Consider the following 14,564-nt stretch of genomic DNA (forward strand, 5'->3'; position numbering starts at 1 on the left):
CAGGCCAAGCAGCATCTCAGGAGCACATCTGCAGTTCCCATTATCTCTGATAGCTTTTGTGCTCCTGAGATGCTGCTTGGCCTGCTGTGTTCATCCAGCCTCACATTTTATTATCTTGGAATTCTCCAGCATCTGCAGTTCCCATTATCTCTGTTACCGGATGCTGCATTGCCCTGTTTTACAATTTAGGGATTGGGTCATGCAAAGCTCCTTTTCCTGGCTTTCATTTTGTGAAGTTCTACATCACTAACACCAGAGGGAAGTTCTTTTCATTCATTCACTGAATGTGGGTGCTGCTGGCCAGGCCAATATTTATTACCCATCCTTTATTAGACAGAAGGCAAACAGGAGTCAACCGCATTGCTGTGGGTCTACAGCCATATTTGGCCAGACCAGGTAAGAATGGCAAATTCCTCCTCTAAAGGACATTAGTGAACCAGACCAATTTTTCCACAATTGGCAATGGTTTTATGGTTATCATTAGCCTCTTAATTCCAGATATTTATTGAATTCAAATTCCACCATTTGCTATGGCAGGAATCAAGCCTAAATCCTCAGAGATTACCAGGGTCTCTGGATTAATGGTCTAGTGATAGTATCACCAGGCCATCAACTCTTGTTACACTTGTCAATGAACAAGAAAAGGCATTTAAGCAGCACCAAAAATCTGAATTTGTGTCGCACCTTTAACACTATAAAACATCCCACGGCATCCCATTGCAGAGTAAACAAACAAAATTTTAAATCATGAAATCAGGTGATGACCCCTCAGAAGAATGTATCACTGACTCTACCAGAAAACAACTTAATCGCCTGATAAAAGATTCTGCTGAGGGCCTTGCACCCACTCCTCTGCACATCCTCAAAGTAAAACAAAAAATATCCTTGAATCCTACAAGTTTTGTTACATTTTGCTGTCGAAATGCTGTCGTGGATGTTCTATCTATAGATCCAGGATTCAGCAAATCTTATTCCACACACCATTTTATTCATGCTTGCTCTTATAAAGGAAATCTATTTCCTAACAAACACCTTCTAACAGTGTTAGCAAAGACAGAATTAACTACTTTATATGGGAGATGACAGAATCCATTGCTCTGGAGAAAAAAAGAATTTCTTCCAATTTGTAGGTTTGTATAATTGAAATCTGTTTTCAGGTTTCGTCCTCACAAAGTAAGTTGAGTAACAGTGGAGATCTCAGTTTATGATATCATTAAGGTAGAATTTCGGGATGTCATAGCAAGAAAGTACAATGTTGATTCCCAGATTGCCTCTGATGCACAGTACCAAAGCATAAGCAAGAGACTCACAAGTGTGCAGCTATTTCATTTCCAGCATTGAAAGTTAATGAATAATTTAAGTTAAAATATGCTTGCCCATTAACGATTATAGAAAAAAAATTCTAATATGAATGATAAATCCCACTATCCTCTGGGAGAACCAGCTCCCGCAATCCAGTAGGCCATATGGCTATGTCAAACATGCCCTATTCTAAAGTGACTAACGCCCTCATTTAACACAAGGCCACCACTGCTTGATTCTGATTTTGCAGCTTTAAAAATAGATTACTTAAAAGGCAATGCGTGGTGACAAGGCTAAACCCCCCACCCTATTGGCATATTGTGAGATAAATGTGTTTTTTGCTCGTGTGGAACTCTGTTGCAATCGTTCGCTCAATCAGCTCTCTGGTAAGAGCTGTGCTTCAATGTCTACTCGGCAGATCGGGCACTTTTTACTGGTAGCCAGCCATTGGTCAACACAGACTCGGTGAAAGAGGTGCATACAAGGGAGCCTCCTGAAGAAAACACAAAACAAACCATTAACTACTCAGTATGTTACCATCCATGATTTGTGACCTACACACCAAACATTCTCTTTATTGTCTGATTTATACCTTTTAATTGTCTCCAAGGAGTTCTTCATCTTCTGAAGTATACTGCCATATTTTGGCCGAACATGAAATCTTCATTGCAAAATCTGAATAGTATATTCTCAGCTTATTAACCCAATATTCTTCGTAAGGACATTACATTATGGGAGCAAGATTAGGACATTAGGTACCTCTCAACAGAGTTGTTGAGAACTTGACAGGGTAAATTAAAAGAAACTGTTTCCATTGAAAGGTTGCCCAGGATGCAGCTTAAGGGAATTAGGAAAAGAATGAGTAGAAAGATGCACTGAATTTAAAACAGCAATTTGTTCCAATGTGGAATGCTGTACCTCTAAGACTCGCGGTGGCAGATTTAGTAATAATTTACAGAAAGGGATTGATATATCCTTGAGAATGGAAACATTTGTGCACCATAAGGAAAGAATTGGGGTGTAGGAGTAATCAGATAATGCATTCAAAGAGTCAACATTGACATGATGGGCTGAGTAGCTTGGCCAAGTTCTGTGTGATCTCACAATATTTTCAGATTGTTACCGTTATTCTGCATTTTATCTGCATTCTCATCTCACTTCTAATTTATTTTTAAATTTGGTGTGAATTTTGAAATCTTCTTCAGTGGAGTTTTGTTTTGGATTATATTTTATATCCTCCTCATAATTGAGAAACTTCAATTAGCTAATCTCAAAGTTCTTCCTAGTTCAAACATGAACAAACTCCAATTTATCAACCTTCCATCAGCCTAAATTCAGATTCAAATAGAGACTGCAGATGGAGTTGGCTTTGGGTTTGGAGGGCAGGTAGTATCACATTCAGACTTCAGTTCCAACCAGGTTCCAGATTGAGAGTTTGGTTTGGGGACTTGAGTTCAAACATTATGTAATTTCACAGATTGAGTAAGAAAATATAAAGAAACAATAAGTCTAGAATAACTCTATTATGCCTACAGGTATCTGCAATCTCTCTACACATCTGTTCCTCTAGTACTCACTGGTAATTGTGGGGCCTATAATACAGCCCCAACAGAGTGACCATCCCCTTCTTGTTTCTAAGCTCTAACCGTATGGCTTCATTTGATGACCTCTTAAGAATATCCTCCCTAAGCACTGTTGTTACGTCCTCCCTTATCAGAAGGGCAACTCACCCTCCTCACTTACTTGTACTTTTGTGACGCCTGTAGCTTCTGAATTGTGCAACATTGAGCTGCTAGTCCTGCCCTTCTCTCAGCCATGTTTCTGTTATGGCTATAAAATCCTTGTCCCCAGAGTCAATCCATGCTCTGAGCTTTTCTGCCTCAACAATCAGGCCTTGTGCATTGAAATAAATGCACTTTAAATCAGCAGTCTTTTCCGTCTCTTTACTGTGGCCCTGGCTATCCTGAACTGTAAACTTTCTCTCAATGTATTTTCCCCTGACTTCTCGATGGCTCCTCTCTTTTTCAGAGTCTCACCCACCTGCCAAACTAGTTTAAACTCTTCCAGGGAACACCAGCAAATCTCCCCACAGAGCTATTGGACCCCCTCTGGTTCAAAGCTTTTAGAGTTTTTCAAAGAGGTAACGAGAAAATAGATGAGGGTAGGGCAATGAATGTTGTCCAAATGGACTTCAGTAAAGCATTTGACAAGGTCCCGCATGGCAAGTTAGTTATAAATGATCTGGATATGAATGTACCAGGCATGATTAGTAAGTTTGCATATGATACAAAATTATCGCTGATAGCTAGGACGGTTATCGAAAATTACAGAGGGATCTTGATCAGATGGGGAAGTGGGCTGAGGATTGGCAAATGCAATTCAATACAGGTAAGTGTAAGGTGTTGCACTTTGGAAAGTCAAACCAAGGTAGGAATTATACAGTAAATGGTGAGGTCCGGAGGAATGTCGTAGAACAGAGGGACCTAGGAGTACAAGTACATAGTTCATTGAAAGTGGCGTCACAGGTGGACAGGGTGGTGAAGAAGGCATTTAGCATGCTGGCCTTCATCGGTTGAGGTAATAAGTATAGGAGTTGGGACATTGTATTACAGTTGTATAAGTCGTTGGTGAGACCGCACTTCGAGTATCGGTACAGTTTTGGTCACCCTGTTATGGGAAAGACATAGTTAAACTGGAAAGTGTACAGTGAAGATTTATAAGAATATTGCCAGGACTTGTAGGCCTGAGTTATAAGGAAAAGTTAGCCAGGATAGGACTTTATTTCTTGAAATGTAGGAGAATGAGGGTGACCTTATTGAGGTGTATAAACTGACAGGCATAGATAGGATCCTTTATTCATTAACAGGATGAGGGCATCACTGGCTGGGCAGCATTTATTGTCCAGAGGGTATTTGAGAGTTAACCACATTGCTGTGGTTCTGGATTCACATGGAGGCCAGACCAGGTAAGGATGGCAGTTTCCTTCCCTAAAGGGCATTAGCGAATCAGATGGGTTTTCCCCCAAAAAAGCAACAATGGATTCAATGTCATCATTAGACTCTTAATTCCAGATATTTTATTGAATTCAAATTCCACCATCTGCCATGGCAGGATTTGCACCTAGGTCCCATAGAATGTTATCTAGGTCTCTGGATTAACAGCCCAGAGATAATAACACTAGGCCATCACCTCCCCATATAAATGCAAGTAGTCTTTTTTCCAGGGATAGGGAATTGAAAACTAGAGGGCATAGGATTAAGGTGAGAGGGGAAAGAATTAAGAAGCATCCGAGGAGCAACTTCACACAGAGTGGTACATGTATGGAATGGACTGCCAGAGAAAGTGATTGAAGTGTGTACAATAGCAATATTTTAAAAAGACATTTGGACAGGTACATGGATGAGAAGGGTTTAGAGGGATATAGACCAAATGCGGGCAATTGGAACTAGCTGAGTGGGCACCATGGTCAGCATGGACCAGTTTGGGCTGCAGGGCCTTTTTCCATGCTGTGTTACTCTATGACTCTAACCATGGCTCTTTAATATAGTGCATCTATCTCTGTTATAGAATCCACAATTATCACATTACTCTAATGACTCTATTAGCACCTTGCAACTTCTCTCTTTTTATGACCTACCTGACATCTTCTCCTTCCTCCAGCATGCATAAACAAATTGTACACTTCTCATCAAAGTCTGTATCCTCTTCATCCTCTATTGGCTCCTTGAGGTTCTGTTGCATTCTCTGCAGACAAAATAATCATAGATAGAGCCAGAACTTCATTGATACAATGGAGTAAATTGCCTATTTCTCTGAAATACAATGAGGAATATTTTGCCATTTTTAAATTAATTTCTACTTCATGTCTTTTATCTTTTGTGTCCTGATTCAATTCCCAGATGGCTGATAAGGTGGAATAACTCCCCACCATGGAACTGTATCTGCAATATAATCATGATCAAATTGCTAATACAGTTAAAGCAAAAATGATACTGGCTGCACAAACAGAAATTGATGGAGGAACTCAGTAGGTCAGGGAGCATCTGTGGAGAGAAAACAGAGTTAATGTTTTGGGTTCAGAGACACTTCTTCAAAACTGATTGTACCACAATCTGATATTTTCCAGCAATTTCTGTTTGGGCTTCTGATTTCCAGCAACCCCAGTTCTTTGGTTTTATGATACTGACTGTGTTCGAGTGCCTGATTGAAGTATCTGAAACTTGTAAATTGAGGACACTCTGTAGTAATCAAATTCTCTAAAAGCAAATCACAAATTGACCAATTTCAGAAGGATAAATATACTATCCATTCGGAGGTTTTCCAAGATGACAAATGTCTGGAAAACAAAGAAATGCCTGATGGTCATCAATGTGGTATTTTTCCAGATGACCGCTGCTGACATCTAGTGGTATTTGCCAGGGTGTGGAACCGGGTAATATTTGTTTGAGATAGTTTGCTGTCACCAACCCCACTTTGTCAGTGCTTTGTCATGGGCCTATCTAGTGTTGATGATAGGGGGTATACTATTACACAGCTCGACACCACCCAGGACAAAGCAGCCCTCTTATTTGGCACTACATCCACAAGCATCCACTCCCTCCATCACTGACACTCAGTGGCAGCAGTGTGTACTATCCACAAGATGCACTGCAGAAATTCACCAAAGATTCTCAGACAGACCTTCTAAACCCAAGGACAAGGGTAGCAGATATATGGGAACACCACTACCTTCAAGTTCCTCTCCAAGTCACTCACTATCCTGACTTGGAAATATATCACCATTCCTTTGCTGTCGCTGGGTCAAAATCCTGGAATTCCACCCCTAATGGCATTGTGGGTCAACCCTCAGCAGGTGGACTGCAGTGGTTCAAGAAGGCAGCTCACCATCACCTTCTCAAGGACAACAAGTAATGCTGGCAGCGAGCAATGCCCACATCTCACAAGTGAATACAAAAAAAGTATCTACAGGGGAGGCATTGCTCTTAGATTTAAAGAAGGTTTATTGCATGAATTCAACTTTTGACTTTTCTAAGGTTCCATTGACTTCTTTTGAAGACACCTGGATCTACACCTGAAGTGCTGTAACCTGTAAGGCTATGGATTAGCTGCTGGAAATTGGGATTCGAATGGGCAGCTAGTTTTATATTGTTTATTGACTTCGCACACACTAACGGTTGAATGGTTTCTTTCTGCAGTGTAACTTTTCTACAGATCTAGTTTTTTAATTATAGCAATTAGTACAATTATATTTGATAAACATAACTAAGACTTTAAGGAGCTGGTCCAATTACATCTGCTGCGTCCAAAGGGGAGAATAGAACTCCTCGTCTCTACCATGGATTGTAGAATATCACTCACTGACATCAGTAGAATGAGTGCCGCCAATGAAACACGAACAGTAACCCTTCAGACTCAATTTTATGCAACAATCTACAAATAGATAGATGGTCTGAGAAGTGGTGAGTAATATTCACACTTCAAAAATGCCAGACAATGACCATCTCCAACAACAAATAATCTAGCCATTGCCCTTCACATTCAATGACCACCATTGAATTACCCGCTACTAATATTTGGCCATTGACCAGAAACTGAGCTGGATTAGCCATATAAATACTGTGGCTACAAGATTGTCTCAGGGGCTAAGAATGTTGTGGTGAGTAACTCCCCTCCTGACCCTTCAAATCCCATCCACCATTTACAAGACACAAGTCAGGAGAGTGATGGAATACTCCCCACTTGCCTGGATTGGGGCAGCTCCAACAACAGTCAAGAAGCTTGACGCCATCCAGGAAAAAGTAGACCACTTGATTGGTACCACCTTCAACCTTGACCCCCTTCACCATGGGTGCATAGTAGCAATAGTGTGTACCATCCACAAGAAGCCCTGCAGAAATTTGCCAAGGCTCCTCCATCAATACCTGCCAAACCTTCAACCTCTACCAAGTCCCAAGATTTTATCCAATGTGCTTCTTTAGAAAAGGAGGCACAATGAATAATTATTGTGCATTTGAAAAGCTGTGAAGCATTTCAAGATTTCAAAATCGAGGTTCCAATTTAACAGGACATTGCATTGTATACATTGGCCTATTTGCCATATTTTAGAACGGCAGCTATATAATGACAGACTCCACCCAAACACCTTTTATTCAATCTAATTGCTACATTATGGCTCACATTCATCCCACCCATTTTGAACCCTTTGTCCTTTTAGCAACTATCTACTAAACATTTTTCATTCCCTATGAAGCCCTCAGAAATGTTAATTTCCTATATGTTTCTGAAGTCTCCCTATACCTTCATCCTGTCCTCATCCTGTGTCCCTTTCTAAGGTTCTTCCATCTCTTAGACATTTCTGCCATTTCTCATCCAGGCTGCTACTTAGTTCCTCTCTCACTCTCTTTCACACTCATACCCCTACCCCATTCACATTGGCTCCATCACTCTATCCTTCTACTTGATCCTTCATCTCATCATTGGCATTCCTTCACCCAATCCTGCAACAAGCAGACCCTTACTGCTTGTCTTGCAACTTTCCACGTGTGTCCTGTGATCATAAATGAAGGTAGTGCAACAAAACATTAAATGACTCAAGCAACTGTTTGTAAGATCTGTTCTTACCTTCTTGTATGTGTGTGGGAAGGTGCACCTCTCAATCACATTCTGCAAGGCTCCACGGTTCACAGTACCAAGCCTGTCCTCTAGTTGTAACAGTTCCTGAAACCAGCAAGATGCAATATATTATGGCATTAATATATTCATAAAGGTTTGAGACTGCCTTGAAATGATAGGTTTGCATAAAACCTGGCATCAGTGTGGCTTTCACGCCATGTCAATTTGCCATTGTGGATTCAGGGCCAAAAAGATGCCTAGAATAGCAATAATTTTTTGTTTCTCTATGAGTTAAAATCTAGGACTGTTCCAGGACCGTCAGTCACTTATGTGAAACCTGGGGGTGCTTCATGTGAGCAGACACTGATTTTTAAATTTCAAATCTTTTGTTTCACAATTTTAGTAACTTTTAGCCAAGTAATAACTCTGAATATCTTAATGGATTTTTAAAACTACTTTCCATTTACCTGGAAGATAGTTGGGGCAGTCTAACCTAACCACACATCACACCAGGCCAGTAGTTTATTCAGAGTGACAGTAACATAGAAATTATCATGCTCTTGGAGCACTTTTTGAAGAATTTCTTTCAACTAATTTATTGACAGGATGATAGTATGATAGGTGAAGACAGCATTCATTGCCAATCCCAAATTGCCTAGAGGGCAGTTCAGAGTCAACTGCATTGCTATGGGTCTGGAGTCACATGTAGGCCAGACCAGGTAAAGATGGCAGTTTCCTTCCCGAAAGGACATTAGTGAACCAGATGGATTTTCCTGACAATCAACAATGGATTCATGATCATCATTGGACAGTTAATTACAGATTCTTTTCCTGAATTCAAATTCCATCATCTGCCATGGCAGGATTTGAACTCAGAAAATTACCTGGGCCTCTGGATTAATAACCTAGGAACAATACCACTAGGCTATTGCCTCCTCATCAGTTTGATTACCTGTGTCCATACATATTCAAAGCTCGACATATCCAGGGTGACACATGTGACAATAATACCACAAAATATAGAGGGACAATTTGGGTCATTGAGTTTGCACCACTGTTTGACCGTGGCTGGCATATTTCTCAACCTCATTCTCCTGTCTTTACCATGTAACCCTTGATCCACTTATTAATTAACAACCTGTCTGTCATAATGACACTCAATGACTTGGCCTCCACAGCCTTCTGCAAAAACGAGTTCCACAGATTCACCACCACCTGGCTGTTAAAATTCTTTGTCATTTCAGTTCTAAAGAGTCATCCCATCACTCTGACGCTGTGCCCTCTGATCCTAGTCTCTCCTACCAAAGGGAAAATCTTCTCCAAGTCTACTCTATCTGGGTCTCTATCCAGGTAATCCTCTTTTCATGCCAGTACATTGCCCCTAACACCATAGGCTCTTATCTTATTGACCAGACATCTTTAGGGCATCTTATCAAAGGCCTTCTGGAAAACCAAATAGATCGAGTCCACTGGATCTCCTTTATCTAACTTACTCATTACCTCCTCAAAGAATTCTAACAGATCTGTCCTCTTGATGAAGCCATACTTATAGCCCTAGTATACCACGCACTTCCAAGTACTCCACTGTCTCATCCTTAATAATGGTCTCTTAAAATCTTACCAGTTACCGAGGCCAGCCTAACTAGCTTATAATTTCAAGTCGTCTGCCTCACTCCCTGGTTAAATAAGGTGTTGCATTGGCCATTTTCCAGTTCTCTATGAGCCTGAAAGATTACCACTAATGCCACTCTAATCTCCTCAACTATCTCCTTTAAACCCTAGGGTACAGTCCATCTGGTTCAGTCGATAAATCCACCACTAGACTTTTCAGATTCCCAGTACCTTCCTCTCAGTGATGACCACCACATGCACCTCTGCCCAGACTCTCTTGAAGTTCTGGTATGCTCCTGATGTCTTCCATTATGAAAACTGATACAAGGTACCAATTCAGTTCCTCCACCATTTCTTTGTTCCCCAATACTACCTCTCCTGCTTCATTTTCCAGCAGTGTAATGTCCACTCATTCCGATCTTTTACCTTTCACATTTCTAAAAAAAACTCTTGCAACCTTCTTTATGTTACTAGCTAGCTTACCTCATGTTTCATCTCCTCCCCACCTTTATTGTTTTTTCCTTGTCTTCTGCTGGTTTTTGACAGGCTTCCCAATCTTCTGGTTTCCCACTAATCTTTACTACATTGTATTCTTTTTCTTTTGTTTTTATGCTGTCCCTCACTCCCCTAGTCAGTCCTGGTTGCCTCATCCTCCCTTTTGTACGTCTGTTCTTTCTTAGGATGAATTTCTGCTGCGCCTCCAAAATTACCCCCAGAAACTCCTGCCATTACTGCACTTTGGGCGGCATGGTGGCTCAGTGGTTAGCACTGCAGCCTCACAGCACCAGGGACCCAGGTTCGATTCCAGCCTCGGGTAACTGTCCGTGTGGAGTTTGCACATTCTCCCCGTGTCTGCGTGGGTTTCCTCCGGGTGCTCCTGTTTCGTCCCACAGCCCAAAGATGTGCAGGCTAGGTGGATTGGCCATGCTAAATTGCCCATAGTGTTCAGGGGTGTGTGGGTTTTCAGGGGATGGGTCTGGGTGGGATGCTCCAAAGGGTGGTGTGGACTTGTTGAGCCGAAGGGCCTGTTTCCACACTGTAGGGAATCTAATCTAATCTTCCCTGCTGGGCTCCCCTTCCAATCAACTCTGGCCAGCTTCTCCCTAACATCTTTGAAGTTACCTTTACTCAGTTGTATAATTGTCACAAATGAATCAATCTTTCCCTCTCTAACTGCAAGGTGAATTCTATCGTGTTATGGTCATGGGCCACCTAGGAGCTCCTTCTGCTTTGGGTTCCTAATCAAGTCTGTCTCATTGTACATCATCAAATCCTGTTCCCTAGTGAGTTCTAGACATTCCATGAATTTCTTTTCTTGGGATCCACTACCATATTTAGAGCATTTGATAACCATGGCTGTCAACAGTGAAAAATTTAGTCTGAAAACAATAAATGCTGGAGATCACAGCAGCTCAGACAGCATCCATGAAGAGAGAGCAAGCTAATGTTTTGAGTCTAGATGCCTTTTCTTCAGAGTTGAAGTGACATGCAGAGGGGACAACGTTTATGTGATGGTTTGCGTGTGGGGGTTTGGGGGTGGCACTGGTGGGTGTAGCGTGCTGGAGAAGAAAGGATGTTGATAGTACAGATTAAGTGATCAGAATGTGAGAATAGCAGAATGTGGTGTGTCTCCTGCCAGATTTGAAAGGGCAGTAAAAGGGATGGGGTGAGGGGAGGATATGATAACAGGCTAAAAAAAAGGGAAGAAATGGTTTGCAATTTAAAGGTGTTGAACTCAACATTGAGTTCAGAAGGGTGTAAGCTGCCTAGCCTGAAGATAAGATGTTGTTCCTCCGGTTTGCGCTGAGTCAATGGAACACTGCAGCATGCCGAGAACAGACACATGGGCGTGCAAGCAGGATGTTGTGTTAAAATGACCGGCTACAGGAAGGTCAGGGTCCTGATGGCACACAGAGCAGAGGTGTTCTGCAAAACTGTCACCCAGCCTGTGTTTGGTTTCTCCACTGTAGAGTTAGGTCACATTGGGTGCAGTGAATACAATACACAGGATTGGTGAATGTACAGGTGAAATTCTGCTCCACCTAGAAAGACTGTTTAGGCCTTTGGAAAGTAAGCAGGGAGGTGGTGAAGGGGCAGGAGCGGTTTTGGTTTTACACCCTGATTTTGACCTCACATGCTGAATTTTTCTAATTCTATCAAGATGTTAACCTCCTGTTGGTCCATTGTATTTTCTCCTTCATAACTTCTTCGTAAACAATTTGTTCTTTCTGTTTTGGTTAAAGGATGGACCTCTCGCACTTGGGACAAAAACAGGAATTGCTGCTGAAACTCAGTAGCTCTGGAAGCATCTGTAGGAGGAAAGCAAGGTTAACATTTCGAGTCCAGCGACTCTTCATCAAAACCCAGCACCACACTCAAAATATTAACTCTGCTTTCTTCCTACAGATGGTTGTTTGGTCTCCTCTATTTTCTTTGATCAGGACAAATGCCCACCCTGGAATAAATGAAGTTGATCACTGACACGTTGATGTAATCCAAATTTTGAACTCCAATCCTTCATTGCATGCAGTTTGTGATCTTGCCTTGTTCTTCACCCCCCAACAATGCCACTGGCAACACAGAATTATTCTGGTGCAGTGACATAATGAGGTCTAAGTGACCTTGAAAGAACATACAGCCCAAATGGCAATCAAGAAAAACAGTGTCATCAAAATGGCCTACTGAGTAGTGAGCTCTTGGGACTTCTGAAGATGTTTTGACCAGTGACCATGCTTGGCATCAAATGTTAGGAGGCACTTTGCACATGCAAATCTCAGATTTAGTTTCTTCTAAAGTGGGTATTTTGTGAGGGTGCCATTTCAAACTGTGTTTAGGCATTGAGATTTGATACATACTTTCAGAGATCCATCCTTTTTATGTGTAGTATTGAGCTACACCAGTCTGTGTACACCTGTACTCTTTTGATGAATCCATCTTGCTCATATTTAGCCTATTCCTCAAATTGTCCTTGAAGTGGAACCTGCATTTATGTGGTGAGTCCATGGATAGGTTTACATTCTTCAAATACCATGTTGCAGCTTCCTTGAAACTGCCGATTTCATCAAAACACTCAACGCATTTTGATGCTAAGTCATGAATCGAAATGGCAGGTGATATTTCTGAGCTTGTTCTGTTGTCTGATGCCCCACTGATTCCATGGATTGTGACAGCGGTAAGTCAGGGCATTGCAGGGAGCTCTGGAAATTATTGATCCAGCAGTTTCCAGGCATATTGATCATACATGCCTTCCAACACTACAGATGGTGTATGTGGAATTGGAAAACTATTACATGCTGGAGGTTTTATTTTCATTGGCCTCACCATGTATTCCTATTTCTGCAGACATGGGCCAAATCTTTGGGGCTGCAAGGTGCAATGTAGCAAAGGCTACCAGGGAGTTCCAATCTAGTTCTAACAGCTAGAAGGCCCTCATAAACTGCTTGGTTCTTCTTTTAACAGACGGTGAGGCCTAACTATCTGCTCTTGTACACCAACCCTGTGGATGAAATATGCCTTCCTCCTGCCATTCCCACAAGTCCCTTAATATCCCACCATTCTCTACTCCTTCTACAGGCATTTTCCTCCCCTTCAGAGCTCCCCCATCATGTCTCACCCAAGCCAGAAACATCTTACCTCTCACCCATGACATGCCCCCTCAACATGCAGCTTCTCCCTCACTAGGCATCTCCCTGGCCCAGCACCCACCTCCCCTGCTCATCAACCCCCATAACAGGCATTTGCTCCTCTCCACAGGTATATTTTTGAGCCCAGAGGCATCTCCTTCCCCACATACAATCATTCTCTTACCCATTCACATTCACAGGCATTTCCTCCCCTTGCTCTCTCAACCAACTTCCTTCCTCACCCGCTTTCACAGTTGTGGGATATCAGCAACTTTCAAGCACCAAAACAGGGCCACAATTGTAAAGCTTTTATGGTGCACTGCATTAAGCAAACCATAATGGCTTACTTTTCTACATCAAATGCACCTGAATCTTGAAACCACAGTTCTGAAAACTGCTAATTGTTTTAAATTCTGTTAGGAGGTCTGCTGTTTTCAATTAAAACTAAGGAACTTTGTGGCCATTTTGATGGAATACCTTAAGTCTAATCTTGCTTGCTATTGATCTAGGGAACTCCCTGGTTACTTACATTTCTCAAGTGAGTTAAAGTGGCATCCTGATAGGGATTTGTCTGCTTGCCAGTTTGATGTGTTTTCAACACTCTTTGATAATGTAAACAATCATATCAAAAGTTGTCTCATGCATTTTAGCACAACTTAAGACTGTTGACCATGTAAAAACTGAAATAACTGTGGAAGCTGTAAATCAGGAACAAAAACAAAGTTGCTGGAAAAGCTCAGCAGGTCTGGCAGCATCTGTGAAGGAGAAAACAGAGTTAACATTTCGGGTCTGGTGACCCTGTGTTTGACCTGTAGACTAACTTGCTTGCTGGCTGGTTAAGCACAATAGGTCTCAGCAACATGATACTTTGCAAAGATTTTCATTATTTCACAATAATGATAAGGATCTACACATCAATCACTCAACAAGGATTCAGAGTGTTATATTGTTTAAAACATTAAAACACATGAAAGTTATAAAGTAGACATTACAGTAAAGCAACTGATCTCTGTTAGAGAAATTTCAAACCCATTACAGACCAACTGGCAGGCAGAGTGACAATATTGTATTCACACTATATACTCCTTAAAGCTTAAGTCTCTTATAGGCAAGGTATGCATACCAGGAGTGGAAATCTTGTGCAAACCTAAATTGGTCACATATGACGTAAAATTTCAAAGACAACAAATAAGCAAATTTGTGAGTATTCTTGAACATAACATGACGCACCTCATAACTTTCCCTAATGGCGGGGCTCTGCCGACCCCCATTTAACCCTTGCAGAGCCAGTAGGTGAAGATGTGAATAAGGGTAATTCCTCAAATCAGGAATAATCTGAAAAACACAGATTTTTATGATTAAGGATGGATAAATAACCACCTACTGAGCTTTAGACACCAGAAAGATCCCATATTT

At 41.5% G+C, this 14,564-nt stretch overlaps 1 protein-coding gene across 2 annotated transcripts in view; it reads right to left on the minus strand.

The window, feature by feature from the left end:
* Positions 1-14,564, minus strand: part of ark2ca (arkadia (RNF111) C-terminal like ring finger ubiquitin ligase 2Ca) — a 45,553-nt gene that overhangs the window by 5,211 nt on the left and 25,778 nt on the right. The window contains exons 5-8 of one of the 2 annotated variants that reach the window (XR_009446496.1): positions 14,379-14,483; positions 7,924-8,019; positions 4,940-5,046; positions 158-1,795 (exon numbers count right to left, since the gene is read on the minus strand). Coding sequence is in view for 1 of the 2 variants with exons in the window: in XM_048538546.2 (XP_048394503.1) it covers positions 1,678-1,795; positions 4,940-5,046; positions 7,924-8,019; positions 14,379-14,483 (426 nt within the window). In the remaining variant the exon portion in view is untranslated. Of the gene's footprint in view, positions 1-120; positions 1,796-4,939; positions 5,047-7,923; positions 8,020-14,378; positions 14,484-14,564 lie in introns of those variants that run through there. The other variant, XM_048538546.2, reaches the window with a different exon arrangement.

This window comes from Stegostoma tigrinum, chromosome 1, assembly GCF_030684315.1.
Source record: "Stegostoma tigrinum isolate sSteTig4 chromosome 1, sSteTig4.hap1, whole genome shotgun sequence".
In the NCBI taxonomy this organism is placed as follows: domain Eukaryota; kingdom Metazoa; phylum Chordata; class Chondrichthyes; order Orectolobiformes; family Stegostomatidae; genus Stegostoma; species Stegostoma tigrinum.